Here is a 22,827-nt window from a genome sequence, read left to right as displayed (position 1 = left end):
TATGGAAAGTCAACGTGAAGGCTTTTTAAATGAATGTATAAATGGCTCGATATCCTTCATCTCATGAACACTAAATGAGGACAAGATGGTGTAAATATTGACATGTTGACTCCTTTATCTTCTAGGCCAAAAACAAGGAGACTGGAGAGCTGGCTGCGGCCAAGGTGATTGAGACAAAGACTGAAGAGGAGCTGGAGGACTACATGGTGGAGATAGACATCCTGGCCAAGTGTGACCACCACTACATTATCAAGCTGCTAGATGCCTTCTACCACGACGCCAAGCTCTGGGTAAGACCTCCGGGCCGCCAGTGGGCCACCCATGAGCCACTGTGCCGACGGTGAGCCGGAACTGGACCCGGTGGAGTTTGTACTGGAACTCCCAAAACTGTTAGCCAAATCAATGGTCTGATCCATTCCAGAGCCCTCTATTACAGAATAGGTTCTGACCTAACCTGATGGTGAACCTTTATAGATTCTATGAGGCTCTAGCTAGATTGTTCACTTCCTCCCTCTATGCTACCTTTTTTTCTCTCTCTCTCATTATTGAATACACTGCAGTTTTGCATGTACTTTGTAGTCTGCCCGTGTCTTCCAAGACAAACACTAGTGACCTTATGAAGCGTGCTGGTCCCGGACATCAAGTATCCTAGTAATTACAAAATGTAGCAAAAAAAGGAAAATGGTCACAAGCCAACAAGTTATTGTTAAAACAAATAATCTAGCACACTGTTCATAGTGCAGCAACACTTTATGATGCTATTCTGATACACACTGTTCATACTGCAGCAACACTTTATGATGTTATTCTGATACACACTGTTCATACTGCAGCAACACTTTATGATGCTATTCTGCTACACACTGTTCATACTGCAGCAACACTTTATGATGTTATTCTGATACACACTGTTCATACTGCAGCAACACTTTATGATGTTATTCTGATACACACTGTTCATACTGCAGCAACACTTTATGATGTTATTCTGATACACACTGTTCATACTGCAGCAACACTTTATGATGTTATTCTGATACACACTGTTCATACTGCAGCAACACTTTATGATGCTATTCTGTTGCACACTGTTCATACTGCAGCAAAATGTTATGTTACTCTGAACTGTGATACACATTGGGTTGGATTCTGACATTTATGATTCATTATTTATCTGACTATAGTATTTTTGTGACTATCATTGCATGACCGAATGTGACCTTTGAAACCATGACCTGGATGTAAGTGCAGTATAAACTCGACAGCTAAAAGCCAAAGTGATGTAAGACTGCTGAGTTGAAATGGTCATAGAGGCGGAAGTGTAGATTATCTTAAAGCTGCATTATGTAGCTTTTTGGGTGATATTTCACAGCAGTTTAAACTGAAATTAAACAAACTAGTTCAATTTTAGCACCCAGGAAATAGTCGGAGCAGTGTCTGCATAGTGCAGCTTTAAGTGTGGTTCTTACAGACCAAGTAGATGCCAAGAATGTTCTACATTTCATTCCAACCTCATACCGATTTTAAATGGCTGTGTACACAAAATGATTCCATCTCTCATAGGGTTCAGAGTAGAAGGTTAACAGACAGAGGAGTGGGGTATGACATCATACGGCTTTAGTGCAGTGTTGGGGCACCTTGTACATGGCAGCAGGTCTATTGCTCCCCTTCCCCAGCTGTTCAAAACCCAGAGGCTTGTTGCACCCCTGCTAGGGCATAGCTGAAATTCCACAGTGCGAAAGGTACATTCTCCTTTCTACAAGGCCTCTGCATCGAGACTGTGTCAGCTCATTGTGTTTTGATAAAGGGCAGTGTGCAAATACACGTACAGCTTTCCAACCACACATTTCCTGTCTGTGTGTGTCCTTGGTGGGGTTTCAGTATTCTCTCTGATCTCGTTCTCAACTATTCTACATTTAAAATGGTGCAGCCTATCATTGAGTGTACATGGGCAATATAGTTCGACATCAATGTGATCTTATTCAAGAGGCCCAGGTTATTTCCTCCCTCCAGAGTAAGTAGCCAGATGCAGTGCTCACTTATACACCACTTCCCACTATTTATTTATGCTAATGGGTCTATTAAGATCGGCAGTTTAGATGACACAATAGAACTATGTCATACTTGGATATCATCAGAAAGAATCAGGTTATAGTTTGGCCTCTCTCTCTCTCCAGTGTCAGAACAACCCAATATGTTTCTGGGTGGGGATGAGTCGTCTGACCATAACACCTCCACACTAACACTGGCACCACAAAGCGAGAGTATTGCCTCTCCCTGGCCAAGGGCCAGTGCCAAGGGGATGACTAAAAATGTGTGATCCCTGGAGGATGCCAGTCTGCCTAGGCTGGGTGCGGTGTCTCTGCTGAAGAGACGCTGCAGACGGAACCGGCAGTTGGGCTGCGGGCCTCAGAAACCCCCCTTTCAGCCGGAGAGCACATTCCGCTGCCCACCTACTCTGCTCTGGGGAGAGAGAGAAGGCTGTTTGTTCTCATTTAGGAACAATCTGTTTTCCAGCCACAGCGTGAGAAACAGGGGGCCTTTACCGTAGGGTAGCTAATTGACTGCTGACATTAACACACACAGACGTACACACACACACACACACACACACACACACACACACACACACACACACACACACACACACACAGACATGATCATGGACAGTAGACACACACACACACACACACACACACACACACACACACACACACAGAGGCGTAGACAGCAGACACACATTTTATAAGCTCACTTCTGGAATCACTCCATCTTGACTAACTAGCCAACTTCTGATCTATCAAACAGACCCTGTCTTACAGGACCAGTTACGTTTTTCAATATTAGTTGAGAGGGACTGCAGCCATGAATGTTTCCATCTGGAGATCAACCAATAATAAATTCTAGAACTCTATTAGTAGGTGTTAACAGATGGATGGTGTGTCTCTTAGTGTGCAGTCAGTGTAGTCTACTGCCACTCCTAGGGCCAACACAAAACCCTACTGCACACTGTGAGACAGAGTGTAATTAGTATGTATAATTTATTCCTTGTGAATAAGTCTATCTCCTTGAGGCTGCCTCTTGACGAAGAGAGGGCTCTGTCTAAAGAAATGCTGCTGTGTTCAGTTGATACCAAGCAGAGGTAGAGATGGAGACTGGGAGAGGAACTATTAAACAGGAGGTGAATGATGTGTAGGATTCTTGTTTTTATCCCCCCAGCACAGCGCCACTCCGTTTACAGTAAATATGCCCTCATCCTCTTTTGTTCACTATCTCACTCCCTTCTACCCACCATCTCAGTGGAGCTACAGTACATCACGTAGAGCAACGTGTTGTCTGTCTATTACTGTTCTTCATTCTGAATCCATCCTGAGGACATACTGTAATGTACCATCAAATCAAGCCTTATTTATACAGCACATTTCAGACATGCAATACAATGTGCTTAACAGGAAAAAATAAAAAACTATTAAATAAAAGCTGAAATATTTACTACACAACAAACATAAGATAAAATAGCTAAAGAATAATTTGAGTCAGACATAATTTGAGTCAGTTGGAGGTGTACCTGTGGATGCATTTCAAGGCCTACCTTCAAACTCAGTGCCTCTTTGCTTGACATCATGGGAAAATCAAAAAGAAATCAGCCAAGACCTCAGTCAAAAATTGTAGACCTCCACAAGTCTGGTTCATCCTTGGGAGCAATTTTCAAAACGTCTGAAGGTACCACGTTCATCTGTACAAACAATAGTACGCAAGTATAAACACCATGGAACCACACGTTCTGTCTCCTAGAGATGAACGTACTTTGGTGCGAAAAGTGCAAATCAATCCCAGAACAACAGCAAAGGACCTTGTGAAGATGCTGGAGGAAACGGGTAAAAAATGATCTATATCCATAGTAAAACGAGTCCTATATCAACAAAACCTGAAAGGCTGCTCAGTAAGGAAGAAGCCACTGCTCCAAAACCGCCATAAAAAAGCCAGATGGTAAAAAAGGCCAGACTATGGTTTGCAACTTCACATGGGGACAAAGATCGTACTTTTTGGAGAAATGTCCTCTGGTCTGATGAAACAAAAATAGAACTGTTTGGCCATAATGACCATCGTTATGTTTGCAGGAAAAAGGGAGAGGCTTGCAAGCCGAAGAACACCATCCCAACCGTGAAGCACGCAGGTGGCAGCATCATGTTGTGGGTGTGCTTTGTTGCAGGAGGGACTGGTGCACTTCCCAAAATAGATGGCATCATGAGGAAATAAAATTGTGGATATATTGAAGCAACATCTCAAGACATCAGTCAGGAAGTTAAAGCTTGGTCGCAAATGTGTCTTCCAAATGGACAATGACCCCAAGCATACTTGCAAAATTGCTTAAGGACAACAAAGTCAAGGTATTGGAGTGGCCCTCACAAAGACCTGACCTCAATCCTATAGAAAATGTGTGGGCAGAACTGAAAAAGCGTGTGCGAGCAAGTAGGCCTACAAACCTGACTCAGTTTCACCAGCTCTGTCAGGAGGAATGGGCTAAAATTCACCCAACTTATTGTGGGAAGCTTGTGGAAGGCTACCCGAAACGTTTGACCCAAGATAAACAATTTAAAGGCAATGCTACCAAATACTAATTGAGTGTATGTAAACTTCTGACCCACTGGGAATGTGATGAATGAAATTAAAGCTGAAATAAATCATTCTCTCTACTATTATTTGGACATTTCACATTCTTCAAATAGTGGTGCTCCTAACTGACCTAAGACAGGGAATTTTTACTAGGATTAAATGTCAGGAATTGTGAGAAACTGAGTTTAAATGTATTTGGCTAAGGTGTATGTAAACTTCCGACTTCAACTATATATATATATATATATAATATTACTACCATTCAAGTTTGGGGTCACTTGGAGTCGCCTCTTCACTGTTGAAGGAAATGTCTGAGTTCTTCTGTGTTCTTTTTGCCCATCTTAATCTTTTCTTTTTATTAGCCAGTCTGAGATATGGCTTTTTCTTTGCAACTGGGTACTATTTAATGAAGCTGCCAGTTGAGGACTTGTGAGTCGTCTGTTTCTCAAACTACACACTCTAATGTACTTGCTCAGTTGTGCACCGGGGCCTCCCACTGCTCTTTCTATTCTGGTTAGAGCCAGTTTGCGCTGTTCTGTGAAGGGAGTAGAACACAGCGTTGTACGAGATCTTCAGTTTCTTGGCAATTTCTTGCATGGAATAGTCTTCATTTCTCATAACAAGAATAGACTGACGAGTTTCAGAAGAATGTTCATTTGTATTTGGACATTTTGAGCCTGTAATCGAACCCACAAATGCTGATGCTCCAGATAGTCAAATAATCTAAAGAAGGCCAGTTTTATTGCTTCTTTAATCAGGACAACTGTTTTCAGCTGTGCTAACATAATTGAAAAAGGGTTTTCGAATTTATAATTAGCCTTTTAAAATGATAAACTTGGATTAGCTAACACAACGTGCCATTGGAACACAGGAGTGATGGTTGCTGATAATGGGCCTCTGTACGCCTATGTAGATATTCCATAAAAATATCTGCCGTTTCCAGCTACAATAGTCATTTACAACATTAACAATGTCTACACTGTATTTCTAATCAATTTGATGTTGTTTTAATGGACAAAAAAATTTGCTTTTCTTTCAATTGTAAGGACATTTCTAAGTGACCCCAAACTTTTGAACGGTAGTGTGTATGTATGTGTATATACAAACAAACAAACTGAACAGTACCGGACCCAAGATCGAATCTTATAGAATGTGATATGTATTTTCTCTGAATTATGTTCTCCAAGGGTGACAAACTTTCGAACCTGTTAAATGGGTCCTAAACCAATTTTAGAACTGTACCTGTCTATCACTGGAACGTTACTCAATTCCCAAAGTGTCACTATGCATAATGCTGATTCTGTTCATGATGGAGAAAAGATGTCCGGGAGATTTCTTAGAAGATGATGTTGCAAATCAGTGTCGGTACACAGTTGAATGAACTTAAATACCACGTCAATGTCGCCAAAGTGCTACCTAAGCCAGTTTACTTGTGTATCTCACACAGTGGTTGCAAGTCTGCACCAGCATCAGCTCAACTTAACTTGCCCGACTGAGCAGTCAGTGGCATAAATTCAGAGTGCTTAGCCAGTGAAACGGCATCTTTTAACAGTCATCAATTATTAAGATAGTTCTCTCCAAGAGGAACATACAGGCTGTAGTTTGTATGCGGTCTGACCAGTTGGATCACATCTTTCCCCAGTGCAAAATTGCTCTTGTCATCTGGAAACCATGCCAACATTCCCTCAAAGGGAGAAAACTGCTGTAATTTACCTACAGTAGCAGCGATAGATACAATTATCATTAGATTCCACTAAAAACTTCCTGTTGTCTATACATAAGACCACAAGCTGATAAAGCATTTTACAGTAGGTGTTTATCATGAAGTCATTTGAATGGCATTCAGTGGACACAGCCAATGTTAAGTTTGTACCAGGTATGCCTTCCTCTTAAGTCTATTTACCTAGCTTGTCATCCACATCTAAAGTATTTGTTGATGAGAGGATAAATAGGGATTTAGGAAAAACCACAAATTGACCTCAAACTCCAGTGGATCCAATGTTAATACAAGGCCTCAAACACCACTTTTTAAAATCACCTTATGCCTCATAAGACGCCCTTGTTTTACTGTGGAGGCTAGCCAAGACTGACCGGAACATGGGCACCACCCTCGGCTGGGGATGGAGTCGTGTGTGTGTGTCCACTTATGTACAGTGACTACCTGTAAGTCCTCCATTAGTTTTGTTGCTTTGACAATGGTGTTATAGCACAGAGGTGAATTAATGGGTTGGAGAGGGCCTTTTTTGCTATGGCAACACAAGACCTAGTCTGTGTTACTCAATCGTCAGGGGATTATGTAACACTGAGATATGTATGCTGTTGATGAACAGTGACAAACCATCTGAGTGCCTTGGATAAAGAAACATGCACGTGCGTGCGAACACACCTCTTTGAAAATTTGAGGTGCTCTCAGAATCCCTTAAACAACGCCGGTATGTTAAAGTTACTGTACCCCACCAACCCTCGAGTCATGTGGAATATGATCAAAACACCTTTCTACTCTGGCTTTATTGTGCTCGGCCCCCTGTTGACTTGCATGACACATTCATAAGTAGCCTTTGACAGTGCAGATGCACGGGATTGTTGTCAGTGGGCTTTTTTTCTATTCTGTTTCTGCCTTTCCTCAGCTCTTGCTGTTTCGTCTTGGCAGGGATGGTATTTGGTTTATGTTACAGTGACAGTCTGTTATCGCATCCATCGCTAAACACACACTGACTGTAGTGCTGTTCTGTACGGCCACGGTGAGTATCGCCTATAGCGACACAAGGCATGATTGAGAGGGCTTTCAACACAGATGTCAGAGACAGGAGTGTACGACTAGAAAGGGAGCTGTTGGTTAATCTCCTGGTGACTGGGCAGCGTCAGGCGTCTGCTGCTGACGTGCTGTCTTTTATTGTATAGGTTATCGGAGTTCCAAGAGGCCTTACTGCCTACGACTCCTGTCTCGCTCTCTTCTCTAGATTTCAGACATTCTCTCAGGGCGATACAGCAGAGAGACCAGTGTATCTCAGTAAGATTGAAGGCAGCTAGGCTACTACCTGTCACTTCTCTGGACCTTCCCTCTCGTCTCCTCTCAGCCCCCCTCCATTTAATCCATCTTCTCTCTTTCTTTACCCCTCGTCCTTTTCTCTGGGAAGCGTCTGAAGTGATCACAGTAAAAGTCAAACAATAGCTACTAACATCTGCCTGTGACTTTGAAATGCGTCATGTTGATTGTTCTCTCGAATGTGACTTTCCATGGAATCCCTATTCCCTCTTAGGAAGTTTGTATTTAGTTTGTATTTCCTGATACAATTGTATTCTATTTATATTCAGTTTGTATTTCCTGATACATTTGTATTCAGTTTATTTCCTGATCAGACTGTAAATCACATTACTGACGGTTTTCCTCTTCATCCCCACAGATCATGATTGAGTTCTGCCCCGGAGGAGCCGTTGACGCAACTATGTTAGGTACGGAGACATAGTGGGGTCCGGAATTATTGGATCCCTTGATAAAGATGAGCAAAAAATAATTACAATTCTGAGCTATGTTGTATGCTAAATTGGAAGCAAAACAGCCCCATAACATGAAAGATCCACCACCATATTTTGTAGTAGAGATTAGGTATTTTCTGCACATGCATTGTTCTTTCGACAGGCCAACGTTGAGTTGACGAGGGCAGTCCATAAGCGCAGACAAAAGATATCAAGGATCCAGAAAGATTCTGTGTGGAGGAATTTTCTAAGATCCCTCCCATTGTGTTCTCCAATCTCATAACACATTTTAGAAAAAGGCTCAGTGTCATTATCCTCGCAATGCAAGAGGGTGCTGAAGTATTTAAAACAGGGGATCCAATTATTTTTCTCCCATATATTTTAGAGATTTTTATTACTTTATCTGAGAAATTGTATTAGTATAAAATAATATACTTTTTCTCCCAAAAAATGCATACAATATAGGTCAGTATGCAGTATTTTTTTGCTCATCTTTATCAAGGGTGTCAATAATTCTGGACCCCACAGTACTGTAGACAGCGTGATGCTACATGGGTATGTGCTCTGTGCTCTCTCCCTTAGAACATTGCTTTCATAAGCTTCCCGCCTCTCCCATTTGATGTTTCAGATTCTATACCTCAGGCCATAGCTGCAACTGCCAAGGCATTGTTGCTCTTAAGAATATTGCTTTATTATGAAATAATTGGCGAACGAGGCCAAGTGACGTCACGCTGTAATGGATCTGCTATTGTTGCAAAACACTAAGCGCAGATGGAGAGGAGACCCCTGGTAGTTTCCATGTAAAAGGACCGATGAGCACCGACACGTTAAGTTCATATAAGCATGTTGAATTGGGTGTCAAATTAAATCGAAGAGTCTATATTTTTGAAAAATTAAGGCATATATACATTTTCAACCATTTTCCATCCTAAAAATCTGGAATAAACAAAGGGTTTGATTTCTGGTCAAACTGTTGGAAAAGGGGTCTTAGAAAACATCAACTACCAGAAAACGTCTTGAGTTATTAGAAATACATCAACAGTTAATCGTTACCAAATCGGTAATGGAATTTCAGAAAAATCAGTAATGCAATTTCTGCAATTGAATTGGCTGCAATGGGGAAATCATAGTATTCACAAAAAAACAGTTGGGTTCACAAGTTTAGATGGCACAGTAAAGAGTCTAATTATGTACTGTTCAATAGATCTGAATACACAATTTACTGTACTGAACTATACTCTACTTTACTGAACTCTACTGAACTCTGCTCTACTGTACTGTGGAATTGCCCTCCTGCTTCTCCTACAGCAGTCGATGGTCCCAAATACAGCTAACCAAACACAGAAAGAATCGAGAGAGCCTGCTTTAGCATGTGAATGTTTTCTCAAAGTCAATTTACACTCTCTCGGCTCTCAGGGGGCAGTGGCCTCTTAAGACTACTTACATCTTGTTCTGGCAGAAGCCCGATCTGCTGCAGAGGAAATACTCAGGTGACCCAATAAACCACCTTGCCTTCGGGGGAGTTCTGACTTGTTACCAGTAAAAATGGGTTGTACCATTTTTCTCTTGAGGGGATTTAAAGTAAAACTTTTGTTGTTGATGTGTAAAGTGATGTCCGTTACCCTAACCGGTGTCCTTGCCTCTTTCTGGTCTGCAGAGCTGGACCGGGGCCTGATAGAGCCCCAGATCCAGGTAATCTGTAAACAGATGCTGGAGGCCCTGGTCTACCTGCACAGCATCAAGATCATCCACAGAGACTTGAAGGCCGGGAACATCCTTCTTACACTGGAGGGAGACATCAAGCTAGGTGAGTCTCTATATTCTCCCTCCACAGTGTTTTACCCATAGAATGTATTCTTCTAGAACACGGAGACCTCTAGAATGCTAGAACCAGTGTTCTGCTTATTGGGTCTAACCATCCCCCTTAATCTTCCTCTGTTATCCACAGTCTTAAACTATTTGGACTAATTCTCCAGTAAGCAACAAAGACTTCTCATTGGACATTGTATATTGGTCACGGTTGTCTTTGGAAAAAGTGGCTGTTATCTTGTTGGACAGCAGAGCGTGATGGGAATGTTCACATAAATCGACCCAGTTAGAAAAAGTCCTTCCCTGAGGCATCTCGGAAGAATCAGATGTGAGATGTGTGGGAAAGCGTCATTCTGATAAATTCTTCCTCAATGTGATTTATAGCTAGTATTCTGTTGAGTTTCAGTATCCCTGAAGTTCTGTGTGCTGAGGATTTGGGTCCAAAAGGTCTATCAGATTTTTGTTGAATCACCACGTGCCAAACAATACGGCTGCTTTGTGGAGCCTATAATAGCTTTATAAATGTCAGACTGAGAGAAAGGGAGGAGCAGGGAAGAGAGCTGTACTGTACTCGAAAGGGCTGCCTGATAACTCCCGTGAACTTAAGGACCCCCTGGGAACTCCCGCTGTCAGTGACTTCCAACCCCTGTCTGAACTTCAGACAGTCTGACTGATTTGTCATGTTACAAGGCCCTCTTCAGTGTTTCACTAGGACAGACGCCGAAGCTTTGTTTTAATGACTGGGAGAGTCTCTAACGGAAAGTTAACCAAATAAGACCGACGTGTACAGTACAGTTCAGTTGTCCTGTCATTTTGCTCCATAGATGTAGAATTTGGATCTGCTCCTCAGGAACAGACAACAGATACTCTTGCTGTCTGGGGGAAGTGGAGTATTTTCATCCTAGTTCATAGGGTTGTCCCATTCTCAAATCAAATCAACCATCACTGAAAAGGCATTGGCTCCTAAAGAATTCCTCAAGGCCTAACAGACATCAGACACTATACTTACCAAAGGGAAGTCTGAAGTCTCAGTTCATGATTTTAAGGAACAGTTAAAAGGTCAAATATGACAAAAAAATGTATTTAACCATTGTTTAACTAGGCAAGTCAGTTAAGAACATTCTTATTTACAATGATGGTCTAGGAACAGTGGGTTAACTGCCTTCTTCGGGGGCAGAACGACAGATTTTTACCTTATCAGCTCGGGGAGTCGATCTAGCAACCTTTCGTTTTACTGGCCCAACGCTCTAACCACTATGCTACCTGCCGCCCCAGGTAGCCTAGGCCGTCATTGTTAATAAGAATTTAGTTTTTAATTGCCTTGCTTTGTAAGTAAAGGTGGTAGTAGCAGTATAAAAGACTACAATCTGAACTGTAGACCTTTGCAAACATTGCCCTGGTCTCATCCCAGGCGGTCTCTGGTAATATCCTGAGAAAGACTCGTGTTGCTAAAGCAGAAATAACATCTCTGTAAGTGCTGGATCATGTTTGGGGAAATGGAAAGGTCGTTTTGGATGTTATACCCTGTGCTGTAAATTTAATCAGTCAGCTTTGCGTCTTGTCTCTGATATCATGGCAATTTTACGGTGTAGAAACACATTCCTCCCCCGAAAGAAGAAATGAGGTTATAACACTGGCCTGTCAATCATTCTCTCTACCAAGAAATGGAATTCTGAAAAACATTTGAACTGTTCTGTTTTCTTTCTGTCTCAATGCTTGCAGCGGATTTTGGCGTGTCAGCGAAAAATACCAAAACTCTGCAAAGAAGGGACTCTTTTATAGGAACACCATACTGGTGAGTACATACACATGAAAACAAAGGGGAATGACAATGGGTGTCGACACTGCCAGTGATTGCGTCCAAAATGCCACCTTTTATTGGGCTCTGGTCAAAATATAACGCACTATGCAGGGAATATGGTGCCATTTGGGACACATGTCTTTAATGGGATTATGGTTGTACTGCATGACTGGATGTCAAAAATCAGTGTGGTTTGATCATAGCCTTACAAGGCCCTTGGAAAAGCTCTTATGTCTTAGTTTGATTCTGGACCTTGTGATTTAGCTGGGCCTGGCTGGTTTGCCAATAAGCATGGTTCGGTTGAAGTTAACTATTGACCAGAGCAGGTTATCCAATGTCGATTGGGATAGCTTCTCACCCTGCCCAGGTGTTGCACAATGTTCGATAGCGTCATAAATGAGATACAGATGGGATTTCATCATGTGTATTCTGCTGTGAATTTGAAGCTTATTTTAAAAACATTAAATTGATTTATTTAACCTTTATTTAACTAGGCAAGTCAGTTAAGAACAAATTCTTATTTACAATGACGGCCTACCAAAAGGCAAAATGCCTCCTGTGGTGACGCGCTGGGATTAAAAATAAAATATAAATATAGGACAAAACACACATCACGACAAGAGGGACAACGCAACACTACATAGAGACCTAAGATGACAACATAGCAAGGCAGCAACATATGACAACACAGCAACATATGACAACACAACATGGTAGCAGCACAAAACATGGTACAAACATTATTGGGTACAGACAACAGCACCAAGGGCAAGAAGGTAGCGACAACAATATATCACACAAAGCAGCCACAACTGTCAGTAAGAGTGTCCATGATTGAGTCTTTGAATGAAGAGATTGAGATAAAACTGTCCAGTCTGAGTGTTTGTTGCAGCTCATTCCAGTCGCTAGCTGCAGCAAGCGGAAAAGACGAGCGACCCAGGGATGTGTGTGCTTTGGGGACCTTTAACAAAATGTGACAGAATGTGAACGGGTGTTGTATGTGAACAAACCACAAGCTTTATTAAACCCTCAGAGGTAGTAATCACACCTGTGCGGAGAGGGGCATTCTTCTTACCAAACCTCATGACCTTAGTTTTGGAGGTGTTCAGAATAAGTTTAAGGGTAGAGAAAGCTTGTTGGACATTTAGAAAGCTTTGTTGTAGAGCATTTAACACAACATCTGGGGAGGGGCTAGCTGAGTATAAGACTGTGTCATCTGCATATAAATGGATGAGAGCGCTTCCTACTGCCTGAGCTATGTTGTTGATGTAAATTGAGAAGAGTGTGGGGCCTAGGATTGAGCCTTGGGGTACTCCCTTGGTGACAGGCAGTGGCTGAGACAGCAGATTTTTTGACTTTTATACACTGCACTCTTTGAGAGAGGTAGTTAACAAACCAGGCCAAAGACCCCTCAGAGACACCAATATTCCTTAGCCAGCCCAGAAAAATGGAATGGTCTCCCGTATTAAAAGCTTTGGTCAAGTCAATAAAAATGGCAGCACAACATTGTTTAGAATCAAGGGGAATGGTGACATCATTGAGGACCTTTAAGGTTGCAGTGACACATCCATAACCTGAGTGGAAACCAGATTGCGGTGAGAATACTATAGACAAGAAAAGAAAACCAGTCAGTTGATTATTTTTCCATCACTTGATAAACAGGGAAAAATAGAAATAGGCCTATAACAGTTAACAGTGTACCATTTCTTTAAGATTATGGAACGTGTCACTTTTGATCGTAAGCAAACACTGCATATCCCTCTATCTCTCGAGCTCAGATAAAGTACGTTATTATGCCTGCTATCCACTTGGTCAGTAAACATAGCTCAATCGAAAGTGTGTTGACATGCAAATATTGGCCGTGAGCTTGGAATGTGAACTATTTACAACTGTGTACAAGTATTTACAACTTTTGCAATAAGCCAACAGCAATAAACGTGAGGGACGTTTCAGATGAATCATATGAATCCTAAACATTAACTTCACTCTTTTTTTTGTCCTAAAAAAACACCAGAGTAAATTTGTCCACCATATTAGAAGTCCTCTATTGTACTATGTTGTATTCTAGGATGGCTCCTGAGGTGGTGATGTGTGAGACCATGAAGGACGCTCCGTATGACTACAAGGCTGACATCTGGTCCCTGGGCATCACCCTGATCGAGCTAGCCCAGATCGAGCCCCCGCACCACGAACTCAACCCCATGAGGGTCCTGCTGAAGATAGCCAAGTCTGAGCCCCCTACCCTGGAGCAACCCAGCAAGTGGTGAGAGGAGAGGAGGGGCCAGAGAGGAGAGGAGGGGCCGGATAGGAGGGGCCAGAGGTCTACAGGTCTACATCTGTCCTTTAAACTAAGCCGCCACAAGCCGGTGAACACAGCAATATGATTGTGTAAAGCTGTGGCTTTTCTAATCAGTTTTTACGAGGCGGTGTGTTCCATTGCTCAGCAGATGCGAGAGCTCGGGTCTATTCCCCCACTCCCCCAGGTGCTGAGAGCTCTCTCCAGATGAGAAGAGCATTGCTAGTGAAAGCTTTATTTGTCGAAAGAAATATAGCCGTGATTAAAGTAATGATTACCCACCTTGCAGAGCTGTGCAGCCAACTGTGTACCGCATTCCTGAATCTGTTCCGTTCTAGCCTCAGCCTGTGTCATTAAGTTATCTAGTGAAAATATCACCACCACCCCATCAGTCCTTCTCCCTTCTTTGATTAATGTTCCCGTCATTCTGTGTGTTTAAGGTCACGGGAGTTTAAGGATTTCCTGAAAAAGTCGTTGGATAAGAATCCAGAGAGTCGGCCAGACGCAGCACAGCTCTTGGAGGTAAGCTAGCCTCAGACACAAGTTATATACTGTTGTATACCTCTCTCTGATATATGAGGACGTTCCCCCTCTGTCTTTTTCTCACTCTTCACAGGTCCACCATCTTAACCTCCCAAAATATCAGCTGTTTCAGACACGAGGAATGGTGACATGATACGATAGGCAAATGAGCAGTACCATACAGAGGGCATTGGGTAGATGGAGAGTGCGAAAGAGAGGGCAAGAGAGAACGTGGAAAGAGACAAGGCGTATTTTAAAATGCAGGAGCCACAGCTTCCTGTTTGGGTTCCACAGCAGAGGGGAATGCTAGCAACTTGCATTCCTGTTTCCAACGAATGGCGCTTTGGGATTTCTCCTTATTCTCTCCACCCTTTGCCAATTACAGAGGCCCAAAGCCTGCTGGAAGTTTAGAGGGAGATGGGAGTGGTCGTGTTCAGTGCCTCACGGAAGGTTTTGATCGCTATCATACTTATGTTTCTAGCCCGGTTAGATGGCATTGATGGCAATAAGGCCCATTGAACAGCATTCATCCGCACCATCTGTGACTCATGACATAGATCAGGGATCATCAACTAGATTCAGCTGCGGGACAAGTGGATGGTCAGGGGGGCCAGAACATCATTACAAATAATTTGTCAACTGAAAATTGACCGCCAGAACAGATATAATATTTGACTAAAACATAATAATTTCAAACCTTCCTTACATTTATATACAATCACATATCTATCTAAAACATTTTTGCTCATCCAACTTGGGGGGCTAAATGAAGTCACCCGCGGACCGCCAGTTGGGGAACCCTGACATGCATTGTGACAGGGGGAGGAGGCCTTGGGGTTACTTCGTGTTGTGGATCACTAATTAATAGAGAGACTGGAAATCTAATTAGAGGGCAGTTTAATTACATCCATTATTCCAGTGAAAAGTTGGATGGTGTCCATGTGCTATATATTATGTCAGGGGACAAACATAAGTCAAGTCAATGTGACTGTAGCTCTCCTCTCTCCCCCTCTCTGTTATGGCATGTTATCACAGCACCATAGTGCCCTCCAAGCTCATCACTAGGCTAAGGACCCTGGGACTGAACTCCTCCCTCTGCAACTGGATCCTGGACTTCCTTACGGGTCGCCCTTAGGTGGTGAGTGTAGGCAACAACCCATCTGCCACGCTGACCCTCACCATGGGGGCCCCTCAGGGGTCCGTGCATAGTCCCCTCCTGTACTCCCTGTTCACCCACGACTACGTGGCCGCGCACGACTCCAACATCATTCAATTTGCTGATGACACGATGGTGGCAGGCCTGATCACCGATGACGATGAGACAGCCTATAGTTTGTTATCAAGAAAACGTCACAATAGCGTTCGACTTGTCTGCTTTGACTTGTCTGCTGCCAAAAACGTTTTCAACATTCATCTGTAAAATGATAGTCTAGAAACTAAAGCTTTGGTTGTCATCCTCTCAGGCTTCCATGTCTTCTCCCTGGACCTCCTAAAAGTCCACCTCTTGAACATCAGACTCAGAGGCCTCATCTTCACTGTCACTTTTCAACCTTTTTTAGGATGGCTCGTTGTCAGGCTCAAAAAGCCTCAAATTTGCACGGGTGGCCACCAATTTTTCAACCCTTGTATTGGTCAGCCTGTTGCGTGCTTTGGTGTGTGTTCCCAAACAAGGACCCGTTGCGCTCTGAGGTGGCTGATGTTGGTGGGATTTGGAGGATGATGTAGGCAACAGGGGAAAGAGCCTCAGATCGACAAAGTCCCTTCCACCAGGTGGCTGATGAAATATGTTGGCACGACTGCCATATTGCATCTCCATCCCAAAGCCCTTGCTTGGAAGTGTACTTCGCCAGACTGCCAAGAACCTTGCCCTCATCCAGCCATAGACACCATAGGCCTTGTTGATCTCTGCACCAGACAGGATGCTCTTGCCAGCATACTTGGGGTCCAACATGGACGCTGTGGCGTGTATGGGCTTCAGGCAGAAGTCATCACGCTTTTTGATGTATTTCAGAACTGCAGTTTCCTCTGCTTGGAGCAACAGTAAAGTGGGCAGGGCAGTACGGATTTCTTCTCTTACATCTGCAAGCAGAGTCTGAACATCAGACAGGATGTAGTTAATTATTCCTTGCCCACGAACATTCAACCACCCATCAGAGATGATTGCAATAGTCTGCTTTCTCTATGATTTGCTTGACCTTCACTTGAACTCTGCATCAAGCAAATGAGTAGATAAAGCATGTCTGGTTGGAGGAGTGCATGTTGGGCGAAAAGCATTCAGAAATCTCTTCCAATACACATTGCCTGTCAGCATTTCTCTGACTACTTTCCTCTATTGTCAAAAAAACTTCTGATTCCAGGAGGAACATGAGCTGTTGCTGTTGATAAGGTGTCTGATTCATCATTTTCATCTCGAATAGAAGTAGAGGGACTTTTGTCAGAGGTTGTGAGCGCTGAGGGAACTTTATGCACTTGGCCAGATGATTCTGCATCTTTGCATTTTTCACATGATTTGGTACAGTATTTCCAAATGTACACAGCTTTTCCTTCTACATTAGCTGCAGTGAAATGTCTCCACACATCAGATAGTGCCCGTGGCATTTTCCTGTGAAGATTAGAAAAAAGGAGGTACAAAAAACCCCAAATAATACAATTCCATGTACAGATAAGCAGTTAGTTTAAATAACTCCTTTGTGAGATAAGATACATGTTTTAAAATTAAACATGTATAGAAACAGGGGAATTAACACTAGCAGAAATTGTTAACAAGTTAGAAATTATTTAAACACTGTAGGCTACTATTTACTAGTTAACAAAAAATCATGTATGTCATATAAAATATATTCACCCCAGCCAGTATTGTAATCAAAACTTACCAGAAAGCATGTAGTCCTTGGCTCAGACAGTCTAGTAGTGTGAGATCAATAGCATCTCATTAGTGTGCAAGATCTTGAGATTCAGCTGTACATGTGATGGAAGAGTGCACAGTATATGCAGAGGGTTGCAATTCCATTGAATTGGGGATAGTTTAACCAAAATATGCCACAAGACCTATAATTGCCTTGTGTATCCCACCTAAAAGGTTCACTGTTATAAGTAATTTTTTTGGGATGAATTTAAGCAAAATTCCCGATTATTCCCAGGCTTACCTTCCCATGGAATATTTTCAGAAAATATCCGGAAATTTCCCGTAAAGTTTCCAACCCTTGGCTACCATAGTCAGAACTGCACATTTGTAATTATTTCACATTTAGCTCCATCATCAGAGTTATAGGGCAATCAGTAAACCTCAATTTATCATGCATTTTCAGATATGTGAGGGTAGCTAGCTAGCGAATGCAAACAACGTGTCATTTAGCTTGCTTCATCAGAGATTAGGCTTTTGGAAAGGGCTCGACATCTTCTGGTAAAGTTGTCAGTCGGACTTCTGTCAGCACTATTATAGATGGAAAGCAAATCAAACAACATTTGGATATAGTAATCTAGTTTATCCCTTGTTAACATCTACGGGATCGGTGTCCCCTTCATGAGACGGTTGAGCTAACGTGCGCTAATGTGATTAGCATGACCTTATAAGTAACAAGAAAATTTCCCGGGACATAGACATATCTGATATGGGCAGAAAGCATAAATTCCTGTTAATCTAACTGCACTGTCCAATTTACAGTAGCTATTACAGTGAAATAATACCATTATATTGTTTGAGGAGAGTGCACAGTTGTGTACTTGAAAATGTATCACAAAACCAATTAGGCACATTTGGGCAGACTTTATACAACATTTTGAACTGTAATGCAATGGTTCATTGGATCGGTCTACTAGCTAGCTAGTTTTTTTTATTGAATCTTTATTTAACTACTCAAGTCAGTTAAGAACATATTCTTATTTACAATGACGGCCTACCCCGGGCCAAACACTAACCCGGACTACGCTGGGCCAATTGTGCGCCACCCTATTGCACTCCCAATCACGGCCAGTTGTCATACAGCCTTGAGTCGAACCAGTGTCTGTAGTGACGCCTCTATCACTGAGATACAGTGCCTTAGAACGCTGCACCACTTGGGAGCCCCAAATTTGATTGACGTGGTCAATCAATCAATGTAGCTTATCATGTCTGTCAGCAGCAATCATGGTTAAATATTATTTAACAATGTTGAAAAGGGGATGACGTTAGCTAACTTCACTAGTTAGGCCTACGTTGGTTGGAGAAAACGGTACATTAGGTAAAGTAAACATTATCAGCTATATGTGTAGGGTCTTAATTTGATCACCCTTTTGTTGCTGAGGGTTTTCCTGCACTTAAGGAAATTCAAACTTGTAGTGTATTCAAGTTTTAAAAAGGCTTCTGAAGTTTGTCATTTCCATTTTAAAATGTCACAAAATGTCAACCTCTACAAAAAAAAACATGAATTATAGTCCAAATAACAATTCACATTTCCTGTTGCTGAAGGATTATTTTCCTGCTGTAGCAAACAGTAATGTTACATGGGCAAATGGGCCCTTCTGCTGCTTAATTCCCCCATGAAGGATGGGGAAATTAACATGAACCACTCATACTTACTGGTCAGGTATAGTTCACTTATTTTATATCACTCAAATATCCAATTCATGTTGGCTACTGTCACGCAACTGAAATTACATGATCAATTGATGTTTACTGATCATTAAAATCATGCATTTTACTTGCTGTAGGCATATAATGCTGTTGGAGTTGTTTTGCATGGAATAATCGAAAATGTGTAGTTCTGACTTTGCTCTTCAAGAGGTGATGATATTAGAACTAAATAATTCAAATCTATTTAACAATCCCTTGAAAACAGCACACAGTTGTCAGTGGCAAATCGAACGCTCTGGACCAAACAGATTTGACATGGGCCCTCAGATCCTCAAAATATTATACAGCACCATTGAGATTATATTGACTGGCTGCCTCACATCTAGGTATGGCAACAGCTTGGCATCCGACAGTAAGAAGCCACAGAAGGTTGTGCATAATGCCCAGTACATCACTTGGGCAGAGGTCCTTGCCATCCAGGACCTCCTATACCAGGCAGTGCAGAGGAAGGCCCTAAAATTTCTCAGACTCCAGCCACCCAAGTCATAAACTGTTCTCTCTGCTACTGCACAGCAAGCGGTACCGGAGAGCCAAGTCTGGGACCAAAAGGCTCCTGAACAGCTTCTACCCCCACGCCATAAGACAGCTGAACAGTTAATTAAATGGCTACCCTGACTATTTACATTGACCCTCTTTTTATTTGCACTGACTCTCTTGTACTGGCTCTATGCACACTTACTGGACTCGACCCACACACTCACACATACTACACTGACACTCCAACACATGAGAACACACACTACATACGCTCACACACACACAACACACTCACACATGCTTATTGACGCCACACACACCGAGACACACTTTCACACTCTTCACATACGCTGTTGCTACTCTGTTTATCTATCCTGATTGCCTAGTCACTTTTACCCCAACATACATCAAATCAAATGTTATTGGTCACATACACATGGTTAGCAGATGTTAATACGGGTGTAGTGAAATGTTGTGCTTCTAGTTACGACAGTGCAGTACATATTACCTCAACTACCTTGTCCCCTGCACATTGACTCTGAACGGGTACTCCTTTTATATAGTCTCTTTATTGTTGTTTTATTCGTACTATTTATTTGTATTTTATTTAGTTTTCTTACTTTTGAACTGCATTGTTGGGAAAGGGCTCGTAAGTATTGTATTCGGCGCATGTGACATAACGATTTGATATCCATGGCCGCCTCATCCCATATGAGGAATGTTGTATACATGTTGTCTACACAACCACATGATGAAGTATCTTAACTCCCCACGGCCGTGATGGTGGATCTGGTGGGGACCATCTGGGCCTAACCACAGATCTAGGATCAGATTACCCATGCCCAAATCCTAACTGGACCAGTAGTTGGGAGTAACTTCAGCCATTCTGTGCCTCTACCTCTGGGCCATTTGGTTGACAATGAAGCATTTGACACACCGTGGCCCATCAGCAGTCCAGGCCAGGCCTGGGTGAGGGAGGCTACAGCGGTGAGGCACTCCCCTGTAGCCGTTTGCTTTCTTCACCCAATGAACGTTGGCTTAGTGTAGCGCTGGTTGTCTGGGCTCAGATGTCATAGTAAACATGTTGAAGCCGGTGGGGCAGAGTCTACCATAGTAGGAGTTGATCTAGGATCAGCTTTGCCTTTTAGATCATAATGAATAAGATTACATGGACCAGGGGAGGGGGGGGGTGGCTGATCCTAGATCAGCACTCCTACTCTGAGGTGCTGGGTCTCAGAGAGGGGCTGCGGTGTAAAAGGACACACTGTCAGGAAAAGGACACACTGTTCAGCTCAGCAGAAACCAAGCTTGTGGTTTTTATAATAGTTATAGAGGTAGCTTGTACCGTGTACCCAGGAAGTGATGATGTGTTTTAGAATGTCTCATCATTTCTCTTGGATTTCCAGTGAGCGAAGTCCATAAGTCTTAGTGACGTGTTTTAAAATGCTTCACACTGTTTTACTTGATACCCTAGACACTGCTGTGTGGTGTTCAAGTACAGCACTTTTCCTGGCGTTCTCCTGTCGCCTGTGTGATAGCTGGCACTCTGTTCTCCCCTGACTCATTGCTGACTTGATTCATTTTCTGTCATTGGAGAAGTTAAAAGCTATTGCTAATGCTACCACACAGATTCAGGCAGCCCAGAGTGTCCCTTTGCTCCTCAGCCAGTCTCCTCTCACATGCCTACCTGCTTGCCTGCACCAGCTGGGCCAATTAAATTACCCGTGGTGCAAATCACCTGAATAATGGATGATTTTCTCTTTTATCTTCTCTGCACTTACCTTTTCACAGCCTTATTTGTGGCTGTCAAATGATCCCCTCTTAAGCTAGCTCATATTCATTCACTCTAATTAAATTATTATTCTCTTTTTAGCTCTGTCTAATCGAGGAACTTCGTATCATTAGCACATGTGGATTTGGGGTAATATACTCTTCATTGTTTCATCAGGGTCAGCTCATACCCTGGTCTCTGGTATTCTTGCCATGGGTTGATGCAGGTGGCACATTAAGTTTCTCCCTTCAGTGAAAGTTCCTCTTTGCTTTCTATGCCCCCGGTCACTGTTCTATGTTCTTGGGTTGTAACATGGTTGTCCTGACTCCCTGTCTTGCCTCTACCCCTACCCCTACCCCCCCCCCCCAGCACCCCTTTGTCTGCTCGGTGAAGACCAACAGACCCCTGCAAGAGCTGGTTGCCGAGGCGAAGGCTGAAGTCATGGAGGAAATTGAGGACAATAGAGAGGAAGGAGAGGAGGATGACACCGCTGAGCTCACAGTCCCAGTGGTAAGACTTTTACTGCTGACTCTCTACTGTGTCTTTATTGTCTCCCTCTTTGTCGTTTGTGTGAGATCTATCTATATCATATATATCTATATCTATATATATATATATATATATATATATATCTTTCACAATCTCAAATAAATAAATAATTTGTCACATACACAAATTGTTGCAAAATGCTTGTTTCAGACTAGCCTTATACAATAGATCTATCTCAAAGTTGTTTGGATTATTCAACCAAGAATGAATCTCATTACCAATCATAATGGAAGGGAAATCAAAGGAGGACGTGTGCAGCAATGTCATTTTAATGTCTACGTACAATAACAGCTGTATAGAATTACAGTACATCAACTGTTGACAGTTTCTATGTTTGCTGACTTTCCTTCAAAATGTTTCTGCTAGCACGCCCTAAACCCCACAATCTGCAGCTTCCTGTGCACCAGTGTGTGTGTGTGTGTGGTCTACCCTCTAACTGGGGAGTGTATTGACTGAGCAGGGGAGGTGGTCAGGACAGCGCTCATTGAAGTGTGGGGGTGTGTCTGTGGTGTTAGGAGTGCAAACACTGAGATGGGGCCGAGGACACACACACACACTGAGATGGGGCCGAGGGGACACACACACACACTGAGATGATAGAATACAAACGCACACAAACTCAAGCACATTCTGCACACACTGATAGCCGCACACTCCCGGGGTGACCTCGACCCCCAGCTGCCATTATGTCCATGATGAGAATTGTATGTATGGTCATTCTACTATGTTCATGGTGAGGACTCTTTGTATGGTCATTCTACTATGTTCATGGTGAGGACTCTTTGTATGGTCATTCTACTATGTTCATGGTGAGGACTCTTTGTATGGTCATTCTACTATGTTCATGGTGAGGACTCTTTGTATGGTCATTCTACTATGTTCATGGTGAGGACTCT

General features: G+C 42.7%; 1 protein-coding gene across 1 annotated transcript in view; it reads left to right on the top strand.

Moving 5' to 3' along the window:
• LOC120056872 (serine/threonine-protein kinase 10-like) overlaps positions 1-22,827 on the top strand; it is a 52,294-nt gene that overhangs the window by 14,282 nt on the left and 15,185 nt on the right. The window contains exons 2-8 of the mRNA XM_039005128.1: positions 126-290; positions 8,022-8,070; positions 9,752-9,901; positions 11,626-11,698; positions 13,773-13,967; positions 14,441-14,522; positions 21,752-21,892. Of these exons, the coding sequence (XP_038861056.1) occupies positions 126-290; positions 8,022-8,070; positions 9,752-9,901; positions 11,626-11,698; positions 13,773-13,967; positions 14,441-14,522; positions 21,752-21,892 (855 nt within the window). The remainder of the gene's footprint in view (positions 1-125; positions 291-8,021; positions 8,071-9,751; positions 9,902-11,625; positions 11,699-13,772; positions 13,968-14,440; positions 14,523-21,751; positions 21,893-22,827) is intronic.

Source organism: Salvelinus namaycush, chromosome 12 (genome assembly GCF_016432855.1).
Source record: "Salvelinus namaycush isolate Seneca chromosome 12, SaNama_1.0, whole genome shotgun sequence".
Lineage (NCBI taxonomy): Eukaryota > Metazoa > Chordata > Actinopteri > Salmoniformes > Salmonidae > Salvelinus > Salvelinus namaycush.
The sequence above is the reverse complement of the archived record's forward strand: the minus strand, read 5'-3'. Positions and strand labels throughout refer to the sequence as shown.